The sequence below is a fragment of the Ambystoma mexicanum genome, chromosome 12 (genome assembly GCF_040938575.1).
Source record: "Ambystoma mexicanum isolate Mex_15411 chromosome 12, UKY_AmexF1_1, whole genome shotgun sequence".
In the NCBI taxonomy this organism is placed as follows: Eukaryota; Metazoa; Chordata; class Amphibia; order Caudata; family Ambystomatidae; genus Ambystoma; species Ambystoma mexicanum.
In genome coordinates this window covers 275949146-275974933 of record NC_090936.1, presented here as the reverse complement: position 1 = coordinate 275974933, position 25788 = coordinate 275949146, and the positions used below count along the sequence as shown (strand labels likewise).

At 43.9% G+C, this 25788-nt stretch overlaps 1 protein-coding gene across 1 annotated transcript in view; it reads right to left on the bottom strand.

The window, feature by feature from the left end:
- LOC138513505 (solute carrier organic anion transporter family member 1B3-like) overlaps positions 1-25788 on the bottom strand; it is a 636965-nt gene that overhangs the window by 254135 nt on the left and 357042 nt on the right. Inside the window, exons 9-10 of the mRNA XM_069628420.1 lie at positions 15062-15257; positions 8298-8463 (exon numbers count right to left, since the gene is read on the bottom strand). Of these exons, the coding sequence (XP_069484521.1) occupies positions 8298-8463; positions 15062-15257 (362 nt within the window). The remainder of the gene's footprint in view (positions 1-8297; positions 8464-15061; positions 15258-25788) is intronic.

The window sequence follows — 25788 nt, the reverse complement described above, 5'->3', positions numbered from 1 at the left end:
CCATGGTTTTCTCAGCCTGGTAAAACCAGCCGGAAAAGGCCGCCATGGCGCTACGGGAAGTCGTAGTATGGCGTAGAGGTACGCCATGCACTACGCTGGCGTAAAACCCTCTCCGCCAGGGTCCTAATGAGGCCCAATGTCACTTTACTTACTCTGGGAAACAGTAATTTATCCCAGAGAAGGTATTTAAACCTTGGGATAGCCTGAAAAGGTTTCCCTGTGCCACTGCACTGAGGGTGCTGTGTGACATAAATGAAAATATGATGCCTATGGAGTTGTATATACTCCATAACCAGAGAAAATTAACACAGAAAACAAACAGAATTAAAAAGTTCAAAGTCCCAAAGTTTAGCAAAAGAGCTTGAGGGCTCTAAGGTGGGAGGAATTGGCACATTTATGAGAATTCTCCCTAACACTGCATCACAGTACACACACAAAACAATGACCTTTGAATGGTAAGGATTTATTGCATTGTGTATGGCCTGTGAGGTTGTTGGAGGGATCTGCTGCTGCCAAAGAGCTTCCACACCCAAGACTCACGTTGGCAGGTGCTAATTGTGACTTCCATTACCTCATTTTCTTTGCCCTGTTTTTCCTCTTCTACATCATCATGCCTGTTCCTCTATCTATGCTCTTGGGGAGGTGGTGTTCGTGGGGGTGCGGGTGGGATTGATGTTGAGGCAGAGGCAACAGCAGAGGTAGACATGGATGCCATTATCCAAGTAAAAGTAGCCTCTAACCAGGAACAGAGCAATCTGCAAAACAGCAGAGACACAACAATATGCTAAACAGCAACCTGCAGCAGTACTCCTGGAAATTTAGCAACGCCAATGCAAATTGCCGTCAAGTGCTCTGAGCAGCAATCCAGCAGGAGCAATGCAGCAGCAATCCAGCAATAGCAATGGCAATGACACCAAGTGCTCTGTCAGGGAAACCCAAAAAACGAATGAGGAGCAGCACTGGGGTATGGCCTTTTATAGGGGTGCTGGGGAGTTCTTCACAGACAGTCGCGCACTTCTCGGACACTTCGAACCCCAGGCTAGGCTCAAAAAGTTCCAGAAAGTGTCCAGATGGCTAGGGGCATACCCTGGGACGTCTGCAAGGTTGAAGTTTCACAGTAGATCACCTTGGATTGGCCCAAAAAGCACTTTTTGGGTGTTCAGGGGCCCAGACCCTGTTTATGATTAAGGGCCTATGCTCAGCATGGGTGCGGTCACATGATGACACTGCAAACATTTGCAAATGGGACAGCTGTCTGAAGGACACTTATTGCGCGAGCTTCGTTGTGTGCATGTGCATAGGTGTCCTACGGACAGGGATGGGGTCCTCGAACTAATTAAAAGTGTGACACACGTGCAGTGGACAATTCCGAACAGGCGCATGCGCCCAGGTGTTCACCGGACAAGTGTGGAGTCCCTGAAGTAATTCAAGTACATCACTGATTTGTGGCTAGGCCAGACAGGCCCTTGTTCGTAGGACCCGGGGGAAGAGATGCGCACGCGCCCAGGTGTCCGCCGGACATGGGTGGGGTCCCCGACCTAATTAAAGTAAGTTACTGATTTGCAGACATGCCGGACAAGCCCGTTGTTTGCAGGATCCAGAGGAGGAGATGCGCATGCCCCCAAGTGTCCGCCGGACAGGTCAGGGGTCCCTGAACTGTTTAAAAGTATTCCACAACTTTGCAGACATGACGGACAGGAGCGTTGTCTGTAAGACACAGGGAATGTGATGCAAGTGCGTCCAGGTGTCTGCAGGACAGGGGAAGGGTGTATGAACTAATTAAAGGTACGTCACAGGTTTGCGGTCATGGGGACAGGCAGGAAGTCCTATGCCACATCCATTTTGAATGCAGACTGCATGGATAGGTGCGGTGTCTGTAGGACACCTCCATTTTGATTAATTGCAGACATCCCAGGCAGTTGCGTGGTCCGCAGACTCAAAATGGGGCTTTTAAAAAAGAAAATACATAGACACACAGCAACAATGTACACATAGAACTTTATTTACACACATAAATACACATAATTAGGAAAGGGAAGGGGTAGCAGAAATGGAAACATATACAGGGGAATTAGGGTTTTCCACAGGTGGGGCTTCAGGGAAGGAAGGGATTAAGGTCTCATCGTAGCATATTTGTTTATAGGGAATTTCTGTGGATGGTTGGCTGGGATAGGGGCAGGGGGTACAGGTGCAGGTGGGGCAGTGGTATTTAATTTTCTCCATGATATGTCCCTGTAAAAAATCTTTCAAGTGAGAAAAAGTGTTCAGCAATTGCTCCATTTTTGCATCCAAGCTCATTTTCTATGTGCCCGTGCACTTGTGGAGGAGTTGCTGTTTCTGGGCCATTGTCTTAATTTGCCGTATGTATTATTAAAGAAAAAATATATTTCAGGTACACGTGAAGCAGTGTATATTAATTATCTTACTTTTATAGCAGTACATTCCTTATTGAAGTACGTAGTTCATAATACGTTTCTCAACCACCCCTCACACTTTTTTGTCAACATGATACTCACAATCCCTTGTAGGCACTTTTCATGATAACTAACTGCACATGTGATGTCATCAGTGAAGTCATCAATGACATTTGTGATATCATTTTTTATGTAATCAATGTTTGTCTTAGCAGAGCATGGTGGTGGTGCAAGTTACGGTTCCTTAGCTCACCATAACTGGTGAATTTCTGGGGGTTTTCGGTTTTACATATAACCATAATAGGTTGTTATTACTGCAAACTAACTATAACGTACCTTTAATAAAGTTTTTGCACTGAACTTGATAGGTTTTTTATTAGAGCAACTGAACCATAACATCCATTTAACAAAGTTTTTTAACTGAATTTGTATATATGTATATATCGATATTACTGAAAACATGTTGTTAAAGGGAGGTTATGGTTAAGTTGCACTAATAAAAACATATGAAATGTAATGAAAAAACTTTGTTAAAGGGTCATTATGGTTAGAAGTAAAACCGAAAAACCTCAGAAGTTCCCCAGTTATGGTAAGCTAAGCAACCATAACTCACGCCACGACTGTGCACTGCAAAGACAAACACCCAAGACATCAAAGATTGCGACGGGGAGAGCCGGCCGTCAGGTGGCTTGGAACGTGGGCTTGTACCCGCAGTTCAAGCCCCCATTCCTAGCAACCTGATTGGCTAGCTCACCCATACAGAGTGCTAATGTACAATTCTATATTAAATAAAAATAAAAAAAAGAACCAAAACAATTTTCTGTCTCAAATAATTTTCTCTAGCATACAATAAGGAACATAATTGATGGACTTTTATCACTGCACGGTTTCCACAGTCTCCTTTCCAAGCCTTGGATCATTAAAAGACATGGATGTCACGTGCACACCATCACACAGGGAAGCCCTCGATGTCTGCTTTCAAACAGTCACACATCCATCCACCAATCACTTCCAAAAACTGTACATATAACCCTATGACCATATTAAGTTTCCACTCACCAACTGCCACTTAACGATCCTTCACAAGTCTTTTGCATCTACATTTCCCATACTTCTACAAAAATGTGTGCGCAAGGCTCCTATAAATGCACATATGCAGTGTGCAGTGAGAGAAGTACATAAATAGAACAGGCAGTACAGATGGGCAAATGCTCATGAAAACCCAGGCGGTAAATACCTAGGCATGACAAGGTGGAATGCTACTGGGTAATTACTGGAGAAGGGAGTCCCAAAGGTGGCATGCATTTTAACCATAACATCACCTTTAACAAAGTTTTTTCGGTCAATTTAATGGGTTTTATAAGTGAAAATAGTTAATGGTGCTACAACAGTATATACAAGTTATTTTAATAATTCCTCTTTTCATATATATGAAAGAACTATAAATCTACTTTAAGATACATATTTTTTGCTACACATACTTATACCTGTCATTATGAGCAGCGCATGCTGGGGATGGAAATCATCTTTCAATTGCCTATGGCATAGAGCTCCACCATGACCCCAGCTGAACCAAACAACCCTATTATTCACTGCCCCTACCCTGCATCCTAGCTCAGTATTCACTATACCCTAATAATGTAACCAATGGCCCGTGCCCCTGGCTTGCAACCATGGCCAGTCTCCACATCGATGGAGCATAGGCTTTGGCCATGCCACATTCCCCAATGAGCAAATCAGAGTACACTTTTGCGTTTAAATGTATATCACTAGTGTTTCCACTTACATTCTTACACTTTTGAAAAATAAAACACAAGACATATTTCCAAGAACATGTTTTCAGGTCCTTGCTAATTCTTGTCGTGCAAGTTTGTTGTAATCTAGTCCACCCCTTCAGGCTGTAACCGCTAGCAGAGTGTTTTTTTCTCTTTCAAACCTACTACTTCAGCCATGTTGATTGCCCCTGTAAGCAAATTGCAGATCACTGTGTTGTGTACTTAAATTTGACACTTAAAAAAAACCACAGGATATATTCACAAAACCATGCTTTCCAGTTCTTGCTGACCCTCCTCATGCATATTTGCTGCAATCCCATCCAGCACTTCAATCTGTACCCCTGAGCACATTTTTTTCCCTTTCAACCTATCCCAATTTTAAAAAACGTTCCCACATCCTTGGTGGCCATGCACACTTTAACCCCATTGCTGGTCCCTCGTAGTCATGGCCAGTAGCCAGATTGTTCAGGTCTGGCCTTAGGTGGTGACCCGGACAATCCGGCCACTGGCCATGGCCTCAGGCTTTGCACCAGTCACCAAAGGTATATCACTATTTTTTGTATCTAAATTATGACACTTTTCAAAAAATAAAACTCAGACACATTTGCAAAACTATGCTCTCAGGTCCTTGCCAATGCTCCTTACACAAGTTTGCAGCAAATCCGCCCATGTTTTATTTTTTCAAAAGTTTCAAAATGTACATTCATATACTAGCCCCTACTTGACAAAATCCATTCAGATTTTGCATAAACATTCAAGGTTAGGTCCATAATCTTTCTGAAAACATTTGTCTACATGCGTCAAACGGCAACAAAGGTATAAGCCATATAAGAATGTTAAGACCCCCCTCTAATTTGGCCCGCTCTTGACAAAATCCCACCAAACGTTGCAAAAATATTCAGATCTAGATCTATAATCATTTTGCAAACATTTGTGCAGATTCGTCAAATGGTTCCACATTTATAAGCTGTTACAATATTTTGGGAGCCCCTCTAATTTTGTTCCCTCTTGACGAAACAGCACCACACTTTGGAAAACCATTCAGAATCAGGTCTAGAATTATATTCCAACATTTCATGCAGTTTCATTGAGTGGCGCCAAAGTTATAAGTCATCCAAAAACCAACCCTGTAATGCCGAAATAAGCATACATGCCCCCCGAACATTTCAGATGTCTGTGAACATCACAGGACTACCCTGGACTGTTTGCGGACTTCAGAGTATATACAAACTGCCTGTTTTTTGGCTTTTTTAAGGCCATGTTCCTTCCCATCCTCATCACCCCACAACTCCCCAGAGATTGTTTTATTAGTGTCCCAAGTGCAATGTTGTGTTTTTTAATATGTTTTCACCGAGATGTTCGCGGACAAAGGGCGCTGTCCCCAAATCCAACATGGCGGCCGGTTCCAAAAATCTGATGAACCTCATGCTTTTCACCATCCAATCAGCGGGCGCATCTGATGGTCGCAGATATAACGCTGCCCTCTGGGCCAATCGGAGGCCGGTCTGAGGAATGAACAGGGAAGTGAGTCCACGGCACGAACAGGCACGCGAGTCAGCGGACCGAACACAGATATCACTTATTTTTGTTACCTACTTTTTGGTCATTTTAGAAAAAAAATGACTGGATGGATTTACAGCACATTTATGGATGCATGTCTCCAGGACCAAGCTGCCGCTCCTGCGACAAATTTGGTGAAAATCCAGGCAGTGTTTGGGCTGTAGGTGTGAGCAAAAGCTTTTTTCGATTGTGTCAATGGGAAAAACCACACATTTTGGAACCCTCCTATAACTTTGCCCACCCTTGACGAAACCTCACCAAACATCAAGGAATCAATCTGACAGGGCCATATACTTTTATTGCAAGGTTTCGTGAGGATTCGTCGAGGGGGGGCAAAGTTATAAGCCACTCAAATGTGCTCTTCCAATGGGTTGAGCAACTTAACCATAACCAAAGAGCCGCTACCGCTGGCCCTGTAATATGTATATATGGATATAAATTATAGTGTGGCAGTCACCGCACTATAGTTAAGGTGTGAAGCAAGTTCCATAGGAGACCAGAACATTGAACTGCTAACAACTTTTGACTTGCAGGACGGATTTTGCTAGATATTTTGCAGATAACATGTTTTTCACAACCCCAACACCCCCATGCCTCTGGACTGGATATTTTGGGAAGGATTTGATAGAAAATGATAAAGTTATTTAGAAAACAATAAAATGTGGTTTTCAGCCTGCTACCGTTCATTTCCCCATAGAGAATAAGTCCAAATGTCAACGTAGCGCACAGCAAAAAACGCTGGATGGAATTGGACCAGATATGAAACAACTTGGTGAAGAAGCTTTGACTCGATTTCCGGGAGGACCCCCTTCTCTCAAAGTTATAGCTATATATGTGTCCCTCAATGCATCAGCAAGGCTTTTCAAAAATGAAAAAGCCACCAATTTGTTGTGCTCACTGCGAGAGATAACCATGGGTAAAACATGGGTAAGCCAAAAACGAAAAGTGCAAAAAACACCATTTGAAGGAGGAAAAAGGATGAATGATATCAGGGTAGAGGTGGGACGGGGGAAAGAGGACACCATGTGAAATTGGGATGTTGGGGGCCTTCAGGGGACAGAGTTACAGTTCAAAATTGTTCTCATATTCTGCGTTATACCTGGGGATAAACGCAGTTATAACCTGGGCTGGCCAAAAAGGGAAAAGTGCAAAAAAATACTATTTGGAGGAGGAATACGATGAAATGGTATCAGGCTAGAGGTGGGGAGGGGGAAAGAGCACACCATGTGAAATTGGGAAGCTGGCGGTGATGAGGGGACCGACATACAGTTCAAATGTTTTCACATAACCTGGGTTACACCCGGGGACAACCGTGTTGATAACTGCAGCTCTAATGGAAGACACGAGTGCGAATGAAAGTGCATCACACAAAAATAAGAGTGATGGGGTAATGGAAGAGGGCTAGGGAGGGGAAAAAAACCTGGGAGTAGCGGGGGCACCATGGAAAGAGGAGGGGGGAACTTTGTGAGTGCCTGTGACGTTGGGGAAGAGCTTCAGAATTTTTGAGCATTTTCATACAACCGCAGTTATATCCAGAGACAACCTAAGTTATGGGTAGTTCAATGGCATAACTGTGGACATCAGCAAAGAGTTAAAAAAAGAAACTCTTGAAATCGTACAAGTACTGTGGGAATGGGAAAAGAATACAAAAAAAAGTGGGCCCCAAAGAAACCTATTGGTGCACCATGGACAGTGGGCACAAACAAAGGGGCAGAAGGCCATGGGCTCTAAGGAAACCTATAGGTAGAACAGGTACAGTGGGCCTGGCCAAGGGCCATGGCTAGTGGGCCCTAAAGAAACCTTTTTGTGCACCATGAACAGTGGGCAAAGCCAAAGGCTGTGGCCACAGGCCATGCCAAAGACCATGGCTAGTGGGCCCTAAGGAAACCTCTACGTGGAACAGGGTCAGTGGGGCTGAAAGAAACCTATTGGTGGAACATGCACAGTGGGCAAGGCCAAAGGCCATGGCTAGTAGGCTATAAGGAAACCTAGAGGGGGAACAAGTACAGTGTCAACAGCCGAAGGCCATTGCTAGTGAGCCCTAAAGAAAACTTTTAGAGGAATATACACAGTGGGCACGGCCAAAGGCCATGGTTAGTAGGCCCCAAGGAAACCTATGGGTGGAACAGGTACAGTTCCAAAGTCAGAAGGCCGGAGCGAGTGGGCCCTAAGGAAACTTGTAGGTGGAACATGCACACTGGCCACAGCCGAAGGCCATGACTATTGACTTTGAAAAACTATGGTATAACAAACAGTTTGAAATTCACTGAAAAAGCTTAAGGGGCCATTAAGGTGATCATCTTATTTCAGCGTTTCCCCTGTTGCAAAGCCCCTGAGCACATACATAAAAGATGGGATTAACAATGACAAACAAAGTTAGATGGCAGCAAGATAGCTCATTGCATTGAGCACTGTAATATGTGTTTGAACAAATCATTATATTCTAGGGATCATCAACGGGGGGATGCTGAGTTAAGATGATCATCATGGCATGCCTGTATGTGTGCATATGCAAACAAGGCTAGTTAACAATGCAAAATAATCTTACTGTATTCCTTCCAGAGCCAGAAGAGAGTGTACATCCAGCAAGACAGGATGATGTATAAGTCAACCCATTATCACCACACACAGGATCCCACTGGTTTGCTTTGCAGTTGCAGTCAGAGTTGCAGGAGTGTACCAAAGAACTTTCTTCTATATTGGCTAGATTGTTTCTGAAAAAGGCCAATAAGGTTTGAATTTTAAAAGCAATGCTAAAAAGTAATAAATGTAAAATGTTAAACATAAACAAAATTGTTGTCATATCTATAAAAATCTATAAATAGGTAATGGGTTTTGCCGGATACATTTTATTGTGATTGACAAATATTTGTTTAGTAGAAAACATTGTGTCTCATTACAAGTTAGTCAGTGCGGTAAGAAAGTGGCAGTGATTATGTTACTGACACTTTTTGGGTGGTAACTCAATAACCACAATGTTACTGTGAACACCAATTCTAAGTTTGGAGGTAAGGTGGAAGATTCACCTCCAGAAAAATGCTGAAGTTGAATCCTCCACTTTAACTTAAAAGGTTGGTAGAAACACCGCAGCAGAATTACCGCTTGTGATAATTCTGCAAAATTCTCATGGAGTCCTGTGGCCTTTAAACTGCCACCACTCACAATCATGAGGAAAGGCCATCGAATTGAGTGGCGGTAACAGTAAAAAAGTTATATCTTATATTACTTTATAGTGGAAGGATGTGGCCTACCGCTTGTGTGGGAGAGGGAATGTTGTGGACATCTATTATATCAGTAAAATCAAACATACTTAATTTATTGAGGGGATATAACCCAAGGCGGAGATGCGACCCTGCCGGCAATGGGCCGCTGCTCAACTTAAGGACTGAGCAAATCGTGGGTCTCTAAATGTGGGTGGTGGTGCAGTTACCGGCACAATCAGCCTGCCGCCTAGTATTATGTCGTTATAGGCACCCATGAGTAACCACATGAAAAAATATATATATTTTTTTTAATCTAACTTTCTTCAATCATGCAATGCCGCATTGGGAACAGGAGTCCATTTTCAATGTTGATTACAAATTAACACTGAAAACAGACTTCAGTGCCAGGGATCGGTTTGCAGGACTAGAGATAGGTAATTTTATTTATTTTTCCTTAGCCTTTAGCACCCATATGTGGTTACTTGCAGGTGCTAAAGATGGTTTGAGTAGAGTGGGGAACAAGGGAGCCACAGGGCGAGGAGCACACAGCAGTGGGCGAGCACAGAAGGCAGGCTTATACCAGAGAATACAGACTACCTTCAGAGTTTCTTGATTGGCTAGCACCCCCACCCAGGGTGCTAATGGCAATTATGAAAGAATGCAACTACCAAGGGACGAGGCAACCAAAGTGTTGCTCGTGGGATGAGCATGGTTGGATGTTTCATCATTTCCACACCAGTGAGTGAAACTGACACATAGAGAAAAGACTGAATGGTCTATGCCTGCCACTATCAAAAAGGCAGAAGTGAGGAGTAATGTCCACTCCATAATTATGCAGCAGACAGAGGAAGAAGCCCTGAGTGCGGAGAGATGTTGAGACCCTGAGCACCAATCTGCAAATATCATGCAGGATTCTTCCTCTTGCCTTATTCAAGGTTTGCCTACAGAATACAAAATACCGGAGACAACTAGAAACAATGAGGATGGGTGTAAAAACAAGTCTCTAAGCCTTATTATTTATTTATTTATGTTTGCATTTATAAAAACTCACCACAGCTCAAGGGCACTGCGGATGTCAGAGAGTGATAGATACCAACTACAGACGGTTACCTGGATAACACCAGAGATAAATAGAAGGCAGCAAGCAGGAACCTATATTCCCTGGGACCTGAGTGCTGGTGGAGGTTACTGGAAAAATGTCCACAATATTTATTGAGCAAGAATTCATAGCGTAGTGAGAGCTATATTTCAGACACGGGACGAGATCAGACCAAACTAAAGAGTGAGAATGATTAGAATAATGTTATATTTCAGACAATAATGTGTTAAAAGGTATCAATATTTGTTCAGGAGGGAAGCCATTACTATTGGTTGATAATATCTAGCCTGGCAATTACCAGTATCCTTCATTTTACCGTGCAAAACTCACAGTGCAATTTTTTTAAACACAACATTTACTGAATTTATGACAGAAAATGCACAATGCAGGTTTGGTGGTGACAATATGAGTTAGGGAGTTGGTTGTGGAGTATATAGAGTGTGTTGTGGTGGGGTCCCCTGAATTTTGTGGCAGAAAAGTGTTAAACAAAATTTCAGGAATACAGAATTACTCTGAGAAACACAGAGTACTTTGTTGCTGGTAGGAGACTGCCAAAGAATAAACAGGACACTATTGCTCTAGAACTGACATTGTTAAAAAACCCTTTGTTAATAAACCATGAGAAATACCAGTAGGCTTGTTTTAATACCCTTGCAAGACTTTCCTTACACACATTTGTAGGAGTAGGGGCTCTGAATTTTAACAGTTAGATTAATAAATTCAGCATGCATATGTTAGCGTGGGTTTGAACGGCAACTGGGGCCCAGGATGTGAAACTAATTACTGGACTAAAAAGTGTGAGTATCAGGCAGAACTAAATAGATGCCAATGCACAGAGCACATGCTTGAAATTGCATTTTGATTCAGGATGATATTTCAATGAACTGTGCTGCACTTAATATAATACTAACATAAATCTAACATACTAATTAACCCAACCCCAGTTAACATGTAACTGAATCCCCTGATAACAATTAGTGCAAATTAGTACTCTATGAAATACGCTGGACGCCGGTTGAGTAAGATGCATGATGCTTTGAAAATGGGAATTTAAACGTGCAGGCTGAATCTGCACTGGGTGATAAACTAAAAAAAATCTATAGATCAGTTCTACTGAAAACATGGCATTGTTTTAGAGCAGGAAGCACAAGAGAGATGTATCTTTTTGCTCTTCAGAAATGAAATCACTAGCCAGTTCAGTGGAATGATCTGCCCAAGGGGAGGGGTTTTCCTTGACTGACAAAGGCGTTTATTAAGAAGGGTTTTGAGAGAGTAGTAGGAAGTTATTCTTCGGACGCTGGGAGACAAAGGAGCCGAGTGCTGGCTGGGCACATGGTGTTCACTGCTGGCAAGCTGATTGATGCTGGAGCTGTCTCCTGGGATTACGATCCTTAGAAAACCTGCCGTCTCAAGAACCCTTATCTGGGTGTCCCTGTGCAAGGCAAGCAGAAAAGCTGTTGAAGGTTTCCCTGCCAAATCAAGTCAGAAATACTGCCAGCAAATCGAGGTAAATCTCTTTGATGTTCATGGTCCGATGACACAGCTAGCAGAGCTGCTAGGCCAAGAAATAGAAGATGACAGGAATAATGGTCCACCGCTGCAAATACCTTGTGAAAAGGCACTGAAAAAGCCAAAAGAACTAGAGGAGACGAGCAGATTGGGATTGTAGATTCAATACAGAAAACTACTAGCATAGCTGTGCTGACAAAAACTAAAAGCTCTAAGCAGCATTGCACATTGGATAGTGATGTCCTAACATTGCAGAAGATTAGTGGGTCCTAAGTGAAAAGATCTTTTTATAAAGATCACTTCACTAAAAGGTCGATTTAGAAAGACCGCTCCATGACCGCACAGAGCGGTCGTTCTAACTCAAACTGTTATGCCCCTGTGGCACAGGAGTGTGCTCTGCAGGACCCGGAAGCGAAGGGTGAGGAGAACGGGAAAGTGTGTGGGTGGGTGTGTGTTGGTGTGTGCATTGTGTGTATTTATGTGTTTTGGTTTGTGTGGGGGTGTGGGGTGGGGGAGGGGAGTTGGGCTGAAATCCCACAGCAGTGGGGGTGGTAGGGATGGGGGAGGAGGTCAATGGGAGTCTCGGAGGGTGAAACCCCTCACATATTTAATTAAAATACAAGCGCGTTTTAAAGGTCTCAAGAGAATAAGACCTTTACAATGCTGTTTTTTTACGATCAAAAGAAAATCGGCATTGTAAATCGGTCTTTTTCTCTTGAGACCTTTAAAATTAGGTATTTTCATGTAGAACAGATTAGCATACAGGTGCCGATGAAGACCAGAAGACCCAAGAAAAATTGCACATTGAAAATGGTGTTTCCAGCACTCCTAAAAGGAAAACAGAGCCACTGACTAAGACCCATGAAGAAGTGCACATTCCGAACGGTGGTTGTAACCCTCTTAAGGACTAGCAAAGAAGCACTGACAAAGACCAGCAGAAGCAAGTATAATACTTTGGGATCAGTGGCTCCAACACTCCAAAGGACAAACATAGAAGCACTGAAAAAGACTGATAGAACGAAGAATTATTACACATTAAGAACAGTGGCTCCACTCCTTCAATACACTAGCATAAGCACTGAAAATGACTAGTAGAACCAAGGCGTATTATACATTGGGAACAGTGGCTCCAACACTTCAAAAGACTAGCATAGAAGCACTGAAAGATACTGTTAGAACGGAGGCGTATTATACATTGGAACAGTGGCTCCAACACTTCAAAAGACTAGCATGAAAACATTGAAAAAGACTGGTAAAACCAGAAAGTATTATACTTTGGAAACAGTGGCTCAAACGATTGAAACAACTAGCATAGAAGCACTGACAAACAATGTAGAACCAATGCGTATTAATACATTGGGAACAGTGTCTCCAAAACTTGAAATGACTGGCATAGAAGCACTGACAAACAATGGTAGAACCAATGCGTAATAGACATTGGGAACAGTGTCTCCAAAACTTGAAATGACTGGCATAGAAGCACTGACAAACACTGGTAGAACGAAGAATTAGTACACATTGGGAACACTGGCTCCAACACGTCAAATGACTGGCATAGAAGCACTGACAAAAAGGTAGAACTAAAAAGTATTATACTTTGGGAACAGTGGCTCCAACTCTTGAAACAACTAGCATAGAACACTGACACACACTGGGAGTACCAAAACGTTGTATACATTGGGATCAGTGACACAAACACTTCAAAAGACTAGCATATAAACATTGAAGAAGACTGGTAGAACCAAGAAGTATTAAACATTCGGGAGAGTGGCTCCTAAACTTCAAAAGAGTAGCATAGAAGGGCTAGCAGAGAATGGTAGAACCAAGAAGTATTGTATATTGGGACCAGTGGCCCCAACACTTCAAAGGAGTAGCACAGAAGCACTGAAAACACTGGTAGAACCAAGAGGTGTTACACATAGGGAACAGTAACTTCAATACTCCAAGAATGTAGCAAACAGGGGCTGATAAAGGTGAAAGAAATCATACAAGAATCGGCCATGCTGAATCATGGTTGCGATCCTCCAAAACACCAGCACAGACTGACAAAGAGGGCAAAACAGGCAATGATGCTGATAATCACGAGAGCGAGCGGCTAGCCAGAGAGACACTGATAAGTGCGCCTCTAAAAGTGGTTTTAAGGCCGGCAGACAGTAGATACTTCAATGTAGTAACTCTAACCATGATGGAAAGGACTATACGAGCTAAAGACAGAAAATACTCTTTAATTTGGCGAAGGTATGAGAAGATCTTGAAAACCCTGAGAGACAAAGGTGAAACCAAGGGTGAAACCACCTTAGACCAAGAGCATCATGTGCCATTGAGTATTTTTCCTCGTATTTGAAAACCTTGAAAAAGAGGTGATTCCCTTGAACGCTATTCTTACTTGATAATCAGTGGTGGCTGTTTTGGGTGTTCCTTCCTCGTCTGCTTGTGCTGCTCAATCCCTGGATTTTGTTTGGGAGTGACTCGCATTAATGCAAAGACTCACTTCTTTCTGCTTGAGCCTTTTGTTTCTCCTTCCAATGTCGGTCTTTCAGCTCAAGCTTTAGATATTTCGTGCATTGACACGGGTAATGCACTTACTGCAGTTCCTCCTCAGAGAACACTCTCCCCCCAGAAGGCTGTCCTTCATGCAGAAGATGGGTTGATAGGCAGGCCCAGGACATTTGGCCATGCTGTCCTATTTTGAAAGAGCTGCATTTGTAATCTTTGGGAGCTAGAGTTCCAATTAGAATTTCTTGTCTGGCTTAAACGGCTATTCCTTCCCAGGCACTCAGGTGCTTTGCTTCTAAATGGGACATCTCTAGACCTTAGGAGTGGGGAGATTATTTGATTGGACGTGGCAAAGTTCTGTTATGAATGTATCTTCTCAGCTATTGTGTATTGGAATACTCCCCCCACAACTCCTTGGAAACATAGGGCTTTACTAGTTTATTTTTTTATTTTTTTATAATTGAAGACTTGTTTATGGTCCCATTTGTTTTAACCACTTTCTTTTGTAGTAACTGGTTTGAATGTGTGTATTTGTTAATTTAGGGTTCTTTTTTATTCATATGTTACACATTGTATTTTGTCTGTGCCACTGTATGGAACCATGGTATGGTAGGGTAATGTTTAGTTATATAGCACCTATACACAGGCGAGTGTTTTTAAGCGCTGAAGGAGGGTGGGAACACAGGGGAAAAAACAGCAGTCACTGAGAGCCCTTGAATTTCTGAGATGATAATGCTCTGCACAGGCAGATTAAGTGAATATGATACATTTAACAGTTTTAATACAGCAAATAGGCCTGACAGCGATTCTGTGCTTTTTTCAAGTGCAGATTAAGGGGCGAAGACAAGGGAGAATAGACAGAGCGATCTTCAGGCGGGGCTGTGCACAGATCATGCAGGTGCAGTTTTTCTGTTGCCGTTCAGTGTTCTAACAGTGCGTAGTGCTCTTTTGTGACTCATTCTGTTCATTGTGTGAAATGTCTTTTAAAAAAAAAAACACACCTACCCATTATAGGTCACTGTTAATCCTGCAACATCAACATTCTTGCATGCCATAGCAAAAAAGGATAGAGTCAAGAGGTTTGCTACGATTGAAGACACAATGGCAAATTGTGCAATTCCAAGGAGATTTAATTTGCATTTTTTCAAGATGAATCCTCCAAAAAAGACCCCCACAGCCAATGCGGGCCAAGCGGTGACACCTGGGAGAGATAAAAAAAAGACCATTACATTTCAGCTTTCCTCCATGTTAATTGTGTTCTGAAACATTTGAATGTCCAGTGGGAAAACATACACATAGAGGGATGTGGAAGTATATTCAGATATAAAAATGTCAGACCCCATTCTGTGTTTTTCAACCACTTATACATTTTGTCCAGACCTATACTTGCGATTCATGTAGCAAAGAGATGCAAGGGTGCCGTCATTGGGACCCTAAAAGAAAGTTAAGCAGGTCCTGAGCATTCCAACAAATATACAGAAGGTCATAAGATAATGGAGAGATGTGGACACCGGTTTAGAAATCTTAATTCTGACTACAGTCTGGAATGAGGATGCAAATTAACCACAAATGATAATATTGTCCCTGGCTACATCAGAAACAGATGTGCTTGACGCCCGGCTATTTATTGACCATCAGCTCCTGCAAAAGGAGGATACCTCAGCGGCAAAGTGCGCGCCTTGGAAGCAAGACAACACGAAGCAACACAGGTTCGATCCAGGGATCTGCGCTTAGAAACCTCTGGGTGTTTAAGCGCGTTATAAATATGCAACTAAGACAAAAAAAACAATTACGCGACTAAAAAAAAACTATTTCCGTAACACTGCCTCGATGCCCGTGGCTGTGTGAGCGCTTTAAAAATGCAAAAAAATCTAAATAAAATAAAAGGGCACGATGTGGTCTGTCTTTGTGGTTGCTAAGTGTGCATTGCCATTAGCAGAACTTATAGGGGCTATAACTGGCAATTATATTCTTGCATGCCCACCCCTGTTTCAGGGAGAGATATGTAAACAAAACAATAGGAACACTCAAGGTCTACTTTAGAATTTCCATTTTGGATTGTGCATTACAGGAATGGGACTCCTGTTTACACTTTGGCCTTGATTGTGAGATTGGCGGTAAGGGTAAAAAGTGGTGGTGATACTATTACTGCCACTGCTAAAACTCTATTTATTCAATAGTCAAGGAAAATGTGCGATAATTCCCTGTTGCTAATTCTGCTGCAGGATTTAGAGCTGGTGGAATGACCAACGATAACCAGTGGTAATCCTCTCAAGCCTAATTCCACCTGAGGAATTAGCAGTGAAACATAAAAGGCCAATTCCAACACACACCGTGGGTAATAATAAGCAGCACTCAGATACCTGAGGATTCGTAGCGCTATATAAATGCTAAATTATTATTATTATTTTTTATTTTACAAGATGAAATAACACTGGAATACCATCAAAAATAGCCCCTAATTCTGCCCAAAAGACAGTGCAGTTATCTCCACACAGAAGATGGCGGTAAGTGCATCCATTTGACGGAAATGAGCCACAGATGCACCAAATTGGCCCTAAGAGTGTTTGTGAGGCCCACACCTTCATCAAACACTCTTCCCAATACCATGCAGTCACTAAAGTAGGACACCAACACGACAAAGCTCACAGACCTCCTGCTGGACATTGAGCTGCAGGGACATGTGCAGCAGCAGAGTCACAGAGTCACAGAACTCCAACGAAGCAGCCATTTTGTAAGGAGAGTGCACGTTCCCACTCAGACCATCACCATTGGCACTCTTATATGGGCAGCTCATTACACTGTACCACCTTAACAGGGAAACCATAGGTAAACCGCTCACGCTGACAGAATATAGACCTAGAAAGCAGGATCAACATAAGACCTGCTATCCCACCACTGTTGAAGCTCCTTTCGGTGCTGCACTTTTTGTTGCCACAGGCATTTTCCAGGACACTGTGGGCCTGCTGCATCACATGTCACAGCCCAGGATTTAAATAATGGTTGTTCAGCTACCGGAGGGACTCATGGAGCACATACACTCCAGAACATCTCTCTGCCCATCACCCCAACAGATGTTAAATGTGACAACGGCACAATTCATTTGCCAGTGGTCGAAGTGGGGTTTGGGGGGTAATGGTACAGGGGATTTGTTTGAAACAAAGTGTGTTGGAGGAGGCATGGTAAGTTGGGTGGGTGGATCCGGCAAACATTTGTTTCTGTTTTTCTGTTGTATAGAAGCTATAGTAGTTGAATGAAGTAAACAAAGATCCTCAGGATTCCAGGTCAGCTTGAAGTATTTAAGTAAGTATTTATTAGCATAAAGGGGCCCTCCTGTCCAGACTGCATCTCATCATCACCTGCACAATCACCAAGCCTTATATACAAAGTGGTTCCATGTTTCCTAGGTAACCTAATGTTGTTTTGATACTGGCTACATGGGTAGCAACAAGGTAAACAAATACACACTTGAAAGCTGCACCTGCCAAAGCATGTTTATCCTCACAGTTAACAGCACCCTAAACATGTTTATTCAAACAGTCAACTGCAATGTATTTGAAACTGTACACAATGAACAACTGACATTTATAACACTGACCAATACATAAATAAGAACAGGTGTGGTTGTGGTTGAAACATCACAGTGGACTCATGGTCCAGTGTTAGTTGGGGTCTTTAGAAACAGCTCGGCATGAAACAAGCTCAAGGTGTGATATCTAGGAATCAGTCACATAGGGAACTTGGTGCTTTGGGCACAGAGGGACACACAGAAGCAACACTGCAATGCCATTAGGGAGCAAAGCCCAGCAGGCAGAATCACAGTGGGGCACCCTAGGTGAAGCATAGTATAAGGTAGAAAGTAGAATGGTGAGCAGGTTGGCAAGGGATGAAAACTATCAAGGAAATTATAGCAAGGCAAAGCATGGATTCACAAGGCAAGAATACAGCAAGAAGTGGCATAACAAAGCAGTAGAAGTCATAGTATAACATGAAAAGGCCTAACCTGGAAAAACAGCTAGGTCTCTTTCCCACTCTCCTGCCACTGGTATAGGCAGACAGCCTATCAATTTGTCTGTGTGTCTCTCTCTCCTGCTCATGAGCTGGTGTATGTGTGTGTGCGAGAAAGGTGCATTTGTGAAGGGAGGGAGAGAGTAAGGCATTACATTTCCAATCATGGAATACATTACCTCATTGCTGAGCAGTTTCTGGGTCATTGAGTGAATGGGGGGCTGATTTGCTGTATATTAAAATGCAGATTCTGCGAGGGACTTATTCAGGTGTCGAGATCTGATAATATTAATGACGTCGCCAGTTTTGTGTTTGTGGTGAAGGATATGTAGGGGAAGGCACACCACGACAGGTACACATGGAAGCGCGCTTATTACTTAAAAAAGAAGTGGTAAGGGCATATACAATTTGAACAGCTTGTGGGTCCTGTTTAACAGACGTCCAGGAAAGCTTATGTGCAGAAACAGCAGAAGCGGAGGGACCTGGGCTATGCGGGGCATAAGAGGGTCACCGGAGTACACTTTCACCCAGGATCACACGCTAGTGGCAGCAACACATTCAGATCACACGTCGCTTTGCAAGGTGCAGGAAACAGATTCAACCCAATGGCATCTCTAGGTTTTGGTGATCTTAAAGTCCTATACCATGAATCATTAAACCAACACCTGTGCATTTGCGTGTGCCTATAGGCAAAACACAACAAACAGATTATTGAAGATGGATAACATTCTGATGGTTGTTCCCAGAAGGCTGCATGAGAGTGCTTCCCTTTTACTGCCAGTCTATTCATAAGGCACTCGCAATTGGCTTTAAACATGCAAGTATACAAAGTGAGATTTCTAATTAGCTCATGCTCTTGGGATATGTTAATGTTAACGTCAAAGGTATTTGTACCGTGCACCGTCACCAATGGAATTGGTCCCCAGGCGCTCAGCCAGATCTACAAACAATAAGGAGGGGAAGGGGTTAATCGGGTGAAGAGGGAGTTGGAAAGTGAGAAAAGTGATGTCCTGTTGGCATCTTCAGTTCTGTTTTCACTGTGCGCTGATCTTGGGTGTGAATATCTGGGTGTGAATATCGGATCGATGTGAGTCCTTGTGTGCGGTTGGTGCAAGTTATGTGTTGTTTGTTGTTGCAGTGTGGTGAAGTGCGTGTGGTTTGCTGTGCGAGAAGGTGGTTGTGTGGATTTATGTGTGCAGATATTTGAGCTTTTGGGTTAGTTTGTTATATGTCTCTTAGTCCTTATAATTCATGTTCTATGTATCGGGTTGTCCTATGTAGTGGGCATATTCTTTCTCTGTTTCTTTCCTGTCCGTCTAAATGATATGATTTGTATGTAGGCATGCCTGAAGTTCAATGAGAGTTATGGGCACAGCAATCAAAATTAAAGCAACACTATTTTTTCATAGCATGTGCTTGTATTTATTGATGCTAATATTTGGCCATTTTATCCCGAACATTTTTAAAAAATATGATGCATCCGCAAAATGCTGTTTTTTTTTTAAAACCACAAACTCTGAACATCTTTCTTGCAGTGGATCTGCATCAGTACCCGTGCACACATCGTGACGTACCTGCCACATATAAAAGAGCAGTACACTTAAATAGGGAAACGGGAGGGGAGTGAACATGGCAGTTGCTGTATTATGCAGAGTGGAAGCATAACACGCACTTATTCCTTGTCCCTCCGCCGCACTTTTGCTGAAAGAGCATTTACAGGGTGCAGAAAACAAAACACTTTACGTTTTATAAAAACCCCTGTTCATGGCTGCTTTGCATGATATGCATTCGTATGATTATGTTCAGGAGTTTAGAGCCAATGGATGGGCAGCCTGTGCCGGCAGAGTCAATCAAGGGCAGTTGTGAGAAAGGGCCTGCGAATGGGAAGAGGAGGTTCCTGCCTCAGTGAGTCTGCCTGATGCTTCGCGTAAAAAGCCTAAAACAACCAGGCTTACTTAACATTCCTGGTACTTCGTCCATGGCTCACCCTCGAGCTTAGACGCCCCAGCACTTACCGCTTCTTCCTTCTCCCTTTCTGCACTTGCGCGTTCTGATTACTCACAAGGTATAGTAGCTTCGTCCCTCTTCCTCTTCACTGTCTTCTCTTAATATTGTGTTGTAATTGTATTTCCCACCCGCCCTCACTGCCCTGTGGGAACATTGAAACAGTATATTCTTATTGTATAAGCGTCTAACAAGCAAACAATGCAATAAATAAAATAAAAAATGTTGTTAACATAACATGAGTTATCACGAAGCTGCGACCTAGAGGATAAACTTGCCTGTTGTCTGTCAACTTTGCATCTTTTTTCTCTCCACTGCTCCTCAATGCATAAGGACAAAGCACGTACAATGCAAGGTGCTTTGCTTTGGGCTCGATGGGGTCAGATATGCGCACGGAGGGACCGTTGCAAATAAGGGTGAAAGCCAGGTCTGCGTGCAAAGACTCTTGTCCCCCTCTCATCACAGCATACTGTAGAGCAGCAAACTGTGACTTATTGCTGTACTTTTATTTTAATGGTTTCTTTTTAAAAGTATAGGAACAGTGACAAATTAAAAAAAGAAAAGTAGGCGAGCACTGCTGCCTACCGCTCATGCACACTTTCACCACTGGAAGCTGCCCACTTCCCTGTTGTCATTGCAGCACTGGGCTATAGGCATGTCACATTGGCGGTCCTTAGGGCAGTGGAAGATGTGTGCTGGAACAAGAAACAACAGCTTTTCTTAAATGTACAACATGACCGTTGAGTCAGACCTGACCCTGACTCTCTGCTGTGCCCGTTTCTCAGGGTTGACCCTGTTAGGCAGAGTTTGTATGCAGTACCCTCTGGGACCACCACACACAACTATGATTACAGGTGTAAGCAAACCAACCTTTGGTATAAGTCTGTACTACACAGTTTTGGTAGCGGAGCTGAGCAGCCAGGCTTATCTCAAGAGGAGAATGTGAGCAGAAACAATGTAACACAGAGGTCTACAACCACAGGTATTCAAATAGACTCTTACACTCAAGGTTTCTTTGATAAATACTTATTAATTTATATGTCAGTTATAAAACATTCACAAGAAGGAGGCAATTATATAACACACAAATACACTTCAATACTATTTCAGAATACTTTTCAAGAGGAGTAAAAGGCAAATATTATTTAGAACATGAAAGGTTACAATTATTCTTAGACAGTGTAAATACTTGGGGTTCACCAAAAGAGTCAATTCAATTCAATAGGCTAGGCCAAAGTCAATGGGCTAAAGTCTTGGATAGGATAACGCGGTTCTGGTAAGTAAACAATAAAGTCTCTGCACAAGTTCTCAGAAGTAGTTTGTAAAGAGAAGAATCATATGTTGGGTCACAAGCTGATTAGGCACTCGAGTTGCAAACGTTTCAAGCACTTTCACCCCGAGAGGTAAGTACTCTCAGTCTTGTTTCACAGTACCTTTCAATGAAGAAAAGGATGCAGTTGGTGACTTCTGTTCCTGGCAGTTCCTGCAGATCTCGCTGTTCCTGGGCCTCAGTCATGGGGACAAGAAGGAGGAAGTCGGGGGACTCCTGCACTGCTTACTGGGTTAAGTAACGCACACAAGCTGGTGACCCTCTCCCTGGTTATACAGTTTCCTGCAGCACTCTGAGGAAAATGCAACCAGCTCTGAGATAGGTGTTCAGGTGGCTTACTGTTGAGTTGATTGGTCCCACCAACTAAAAGGGAGAAGTCGTCCTTCCAGGGCTTCTCTGTCGAGGTGAACTTGGCAATTTGGACCTGCAGCAGGGCTTCACCGGGCAGACCAACAGTCCGGGAGTTGCAGCAGCCATCCTCTTCAAGCTTGTCTTTGGTTCTTTCGTTCCAGTGGTTGACGCTGCCTTCCAAGCCAAGAGACTCACCTTTTATTCAGTTCTCTCCCATTCATGCCAGCCTAGCTGTCACTCGCCCAGCAGGGTGGCTGTCCTTGCCGGACAATCAGCCAGCCAATCACCACAGAGTGCATTTGGGTCTCCTAGGAGACTAAGCACAGGGAGTTTCAGGGACCTCCATCACTTCATGCCCTCCCCAGACACTTAGGCGCAAGAGCCGGTCTTCACTCCTGAAGCCCGCCAAAGGCGAATGAACAAAGAGACCAAACCTGGTTTGGTGCACAGAAACAAACTCTAGATGGACCTTTCCACAAAGAAATGGCAAAAAAAGAAGAACAGGTCCTGTTTTTACAGAGGCGGCTCAAACGCCACCTTGAAATACATGGCATCAATGATTTAACGTTACTGGAGCTATGATTAGTTGTTAGGAAAGATTTCGTAATTGTAGGTAATTTTCCTTCCATGTGGCAACCCCTAAACTTTTTGCTGTTGTTTTTCACCTTGTTCTTGACTTTGCCAGAGAAGTGCAGCCTTCTGCCGCACTCCTCTGGGCTTTCGCTCCTTTCTTATGGGGAAACTGACATGCCCTTAAGACAGTCAGTACCGGGGAACGCTGTTTCCCGTAGTTTCTTTTATCATGTTGTGGCTTTCGTGCAACAATACACAAGAGGGCACTGTAAGCTAAGTTACAGCTCTCTTGGGTCTCTAGCCTTCTACAGGCCCTAGATACTCGTTTAGGATTGTATATGATCGGTGCAAGTGATTCAGGGACGGGAATGGTGGCAGCGATCGTTTCTTGTGTTTTCAGCTCCTTTTAGCGTTCTAAGCGCGTTTCTCGCGCTTAACCCAAAATGGTGGCCTGGCTCCCAAAATGGCCAGACCACGAGGCTCCTTTGTCCTGTCCGCTGACCGTCTTGCTCCCTTCACCTTCCCCAGGTCGAGCCGACCCGGGGCCTTCCTTATTTGGGCATGTACTTTCCCGCGAAACACGGATGCTTTCGCGGGCTTCTACATGTCTTGTGTGTGCCTCCAGGATGTGGGCTGGGATGTCTGGTCCCAATACACATCCTGGGTGCCAGAGAGTCTAGGGTGGTGTGAATGCCTGGGACCACCGTAGTCCGTGATTGGTCCACGAATGGTGTGAGTGTTGATGAGCGGATCTCCCATTGGGTCCCCTCCGTTTTGGCGCGAAGGGAACCGTGGATAAGAGGGGGCTGGAAACACCACTAGCATGTCGATCTCCTGAGTTCTCACGAACGAAGGAATACAGGAGCCAAGTATCCTGCAACCAAGAGGCTGGACCGAGGAATCGCTGGTGACCCGCTGAAGGACTTCTCCTCTGCACTGCTGTCGCCTTGTGAAACCCTTTTCACCTTTGATCGAACCAGAAGGCCTGTACTGGTACTTCGACCCTTGGAATAGCGGGAACAGCTATTCTCGGCATCTTCACCATCTCCTGCCAGTAAGCCTTCGGAAGCATCTCTGGGCCATCCAGCTGACTGACCAGCTTACATGGGAGTCTTGCTCTGTAACCGCCGCCAGGTTGTGTAGTATTTCGAGTCCTTGTCACTCTCACACGCTTCATACACTTGGCGTTCCCAGGTCTGAAGTGAGTAGTGTACATTTGGTTCAGATACACACGGCCGCTCCGTTGCCCTGCTGTGTAACAAACTGTGCGGGTTTCTTCGATTGGGACGTCTTTTTACTCAACACGACGACGAGGCGTTCCCTGCTCTTCTGAACCTGCCAGCTACTGAAACGGACGCGGAGAAGCCTGGGTCTGCTTGCATCGGGGACCGGTGAGTAGCATAGCTAGGATCTGGCCGCCCTCCTGCAGGAGCCCATTGCTTTTCCCCGCTGTGTCAAACAGCACCCTTTTCCGTACTCGCGCTCTGCTTCTGCCCACTGTGGAGGCTGCTCTTGAGTCGCGGAACTTGTTCTTCTTCTTTTGTGCACTAAACTGAACTGCCTGATTTCCCTCGAAGAGCTTCTCCTTTTGCCCGTTGGCACCAGCGCGTGCAGGTACGTTTGAGCACAAGGCTCCACTCTTCGCAGGGCTCAGACTTCCATCTAGTTAGGTGCCTCTGAAGGCGAACTGGGTCTAAGCATTATTGCGCACTGCCTGTTTTCCCTCCTTTTTAGGTGGACTACACATTTCGTGCATATAACGCTTGAGACTTGTTGTATTTGTATATATATTGTGTTAATATGGTATGTGTTGGTTTACTATCGTTATATTGTGATTTTCTCGCTACAGTCATTGTTTTAAAGGCCTTGAAATAAATGTGTATATATTTTTAATATAACAACTGTTTGGAGTAGTTTGTAAGTGTTCTTGCTTTGTGTGCTCATTGCAGGCTTTCAGTCACCCTCACCCCTCTTGAGACCTAGTCTTGACCGCCGCGATCGCTACCTTGATTGGTCTGGCTCGTCCAGAGGTTACCCTGTTCCAAGTAATTAGGTTGGCCTTCTGAACTTCTGCGCCACCAGGACAGAGTTCAGAAATCCGTCTTAACATTAGTTCGCGGGCGGGAAAAATCATGGTAGTTCGTTGTAAAACCACTGCCACCAGCCATTCTCAGAGGAAAGGGTAGGATGTGACTGCTAAAGAAGTATCTAGACACAGGGGATACTAAGTAACCCCTCCAGCACTCTATTGTAAGATAGTGTGTGCTGGGTGTAGGATTTTTAAAAGATTAGTAAAGTCAATTTCACTTTACTTACTCTGGGAAACAGTAGTTTATCCCAGAGAAGGTAGTTAAACCTGGTGAAAGCCTAAAAGGCTTCCCTGTGCCACTGCAGTGAGAGTGCTGTGTGCCACAAATGAAAAGATGATGCCTATGGAGTTGTTTAGACTCCATAACCGAAAAAAGACAGAGGTAAAACACATATCAAAATCCACGAGAGAGTGGGAAAAAGGGTCACACTCTCTCCAGGTAAAAAAAATCAAATCCTCAAAATCCAGCAAAGTTGCTGGGGGTCTCTGAGGTGAAGGGAATTAGCACATTTTTGAGAATTCTCCCTTACAGACCCATGATTGCATGGTCCTGCATAATAGTACACTGCAGGCATTCATGGAGGCCTACAGAGGGAAGCGGATCTGGATCCTGGTTATGGCATCAAACAACTCATACAGGGTCATATGTAAGAAGTGTAGGAGTGTTTTTTTTTTATTTCTGGATGGGGATTCACCATTGTAATTCCTGACCTGCCACAGCGGTGCACATAAAATACCTGCCCTTTGACGCAATACATAATTTGGATCCACTATGGGGACTGCCTGGCAATGCACCTTCTATAGGGATCATAAAAGTGGAATGTTCTGACTCTTGTCCTGGGATATGTCAAAATGTCCTCTGCATGGTGTCAGGGCCTAGAGATATAGCCTCTGCCATCTCTTCTAGCCTCTGACCCACAACTGTAGTAGATACTGTCACAACTGTGAGGTGGTGCCACTGCCTGTCCATTGCATTGCCATCCATCTGGATGAGTGCTGAACAGAATACCTAAAGGCCTGCAGGTGTTGCAGCTGCTGCTCTACTGTTTTCAGGGGACTCCTGGTGCTGCACACTGTTGTTCAGCCTGCTCCACATCCCCTCAATGGTGTACTGGGGCACACTCTCAGGAAATTTGCACAAGGCTGAAGATATAGCTCAGGTACCTCTCATCAACCCACCGGTACCACAGGTCCATTGTCAGCATCATCAAGTCTTCTGTCAGTGTTCTGGTGCAGCTGGCACCGAATCAGTAAAGCAGGTAAGGAGCAGGCAGGAGTAGCCTGCAGATTGCTTGACAGTGCAGCCCCAGGGTGGTCTGCTGGAGTGTCAAACATGTCCCTGTTCTCCGCAGTGCTCTGCGGGCTGCTGGTACTTTT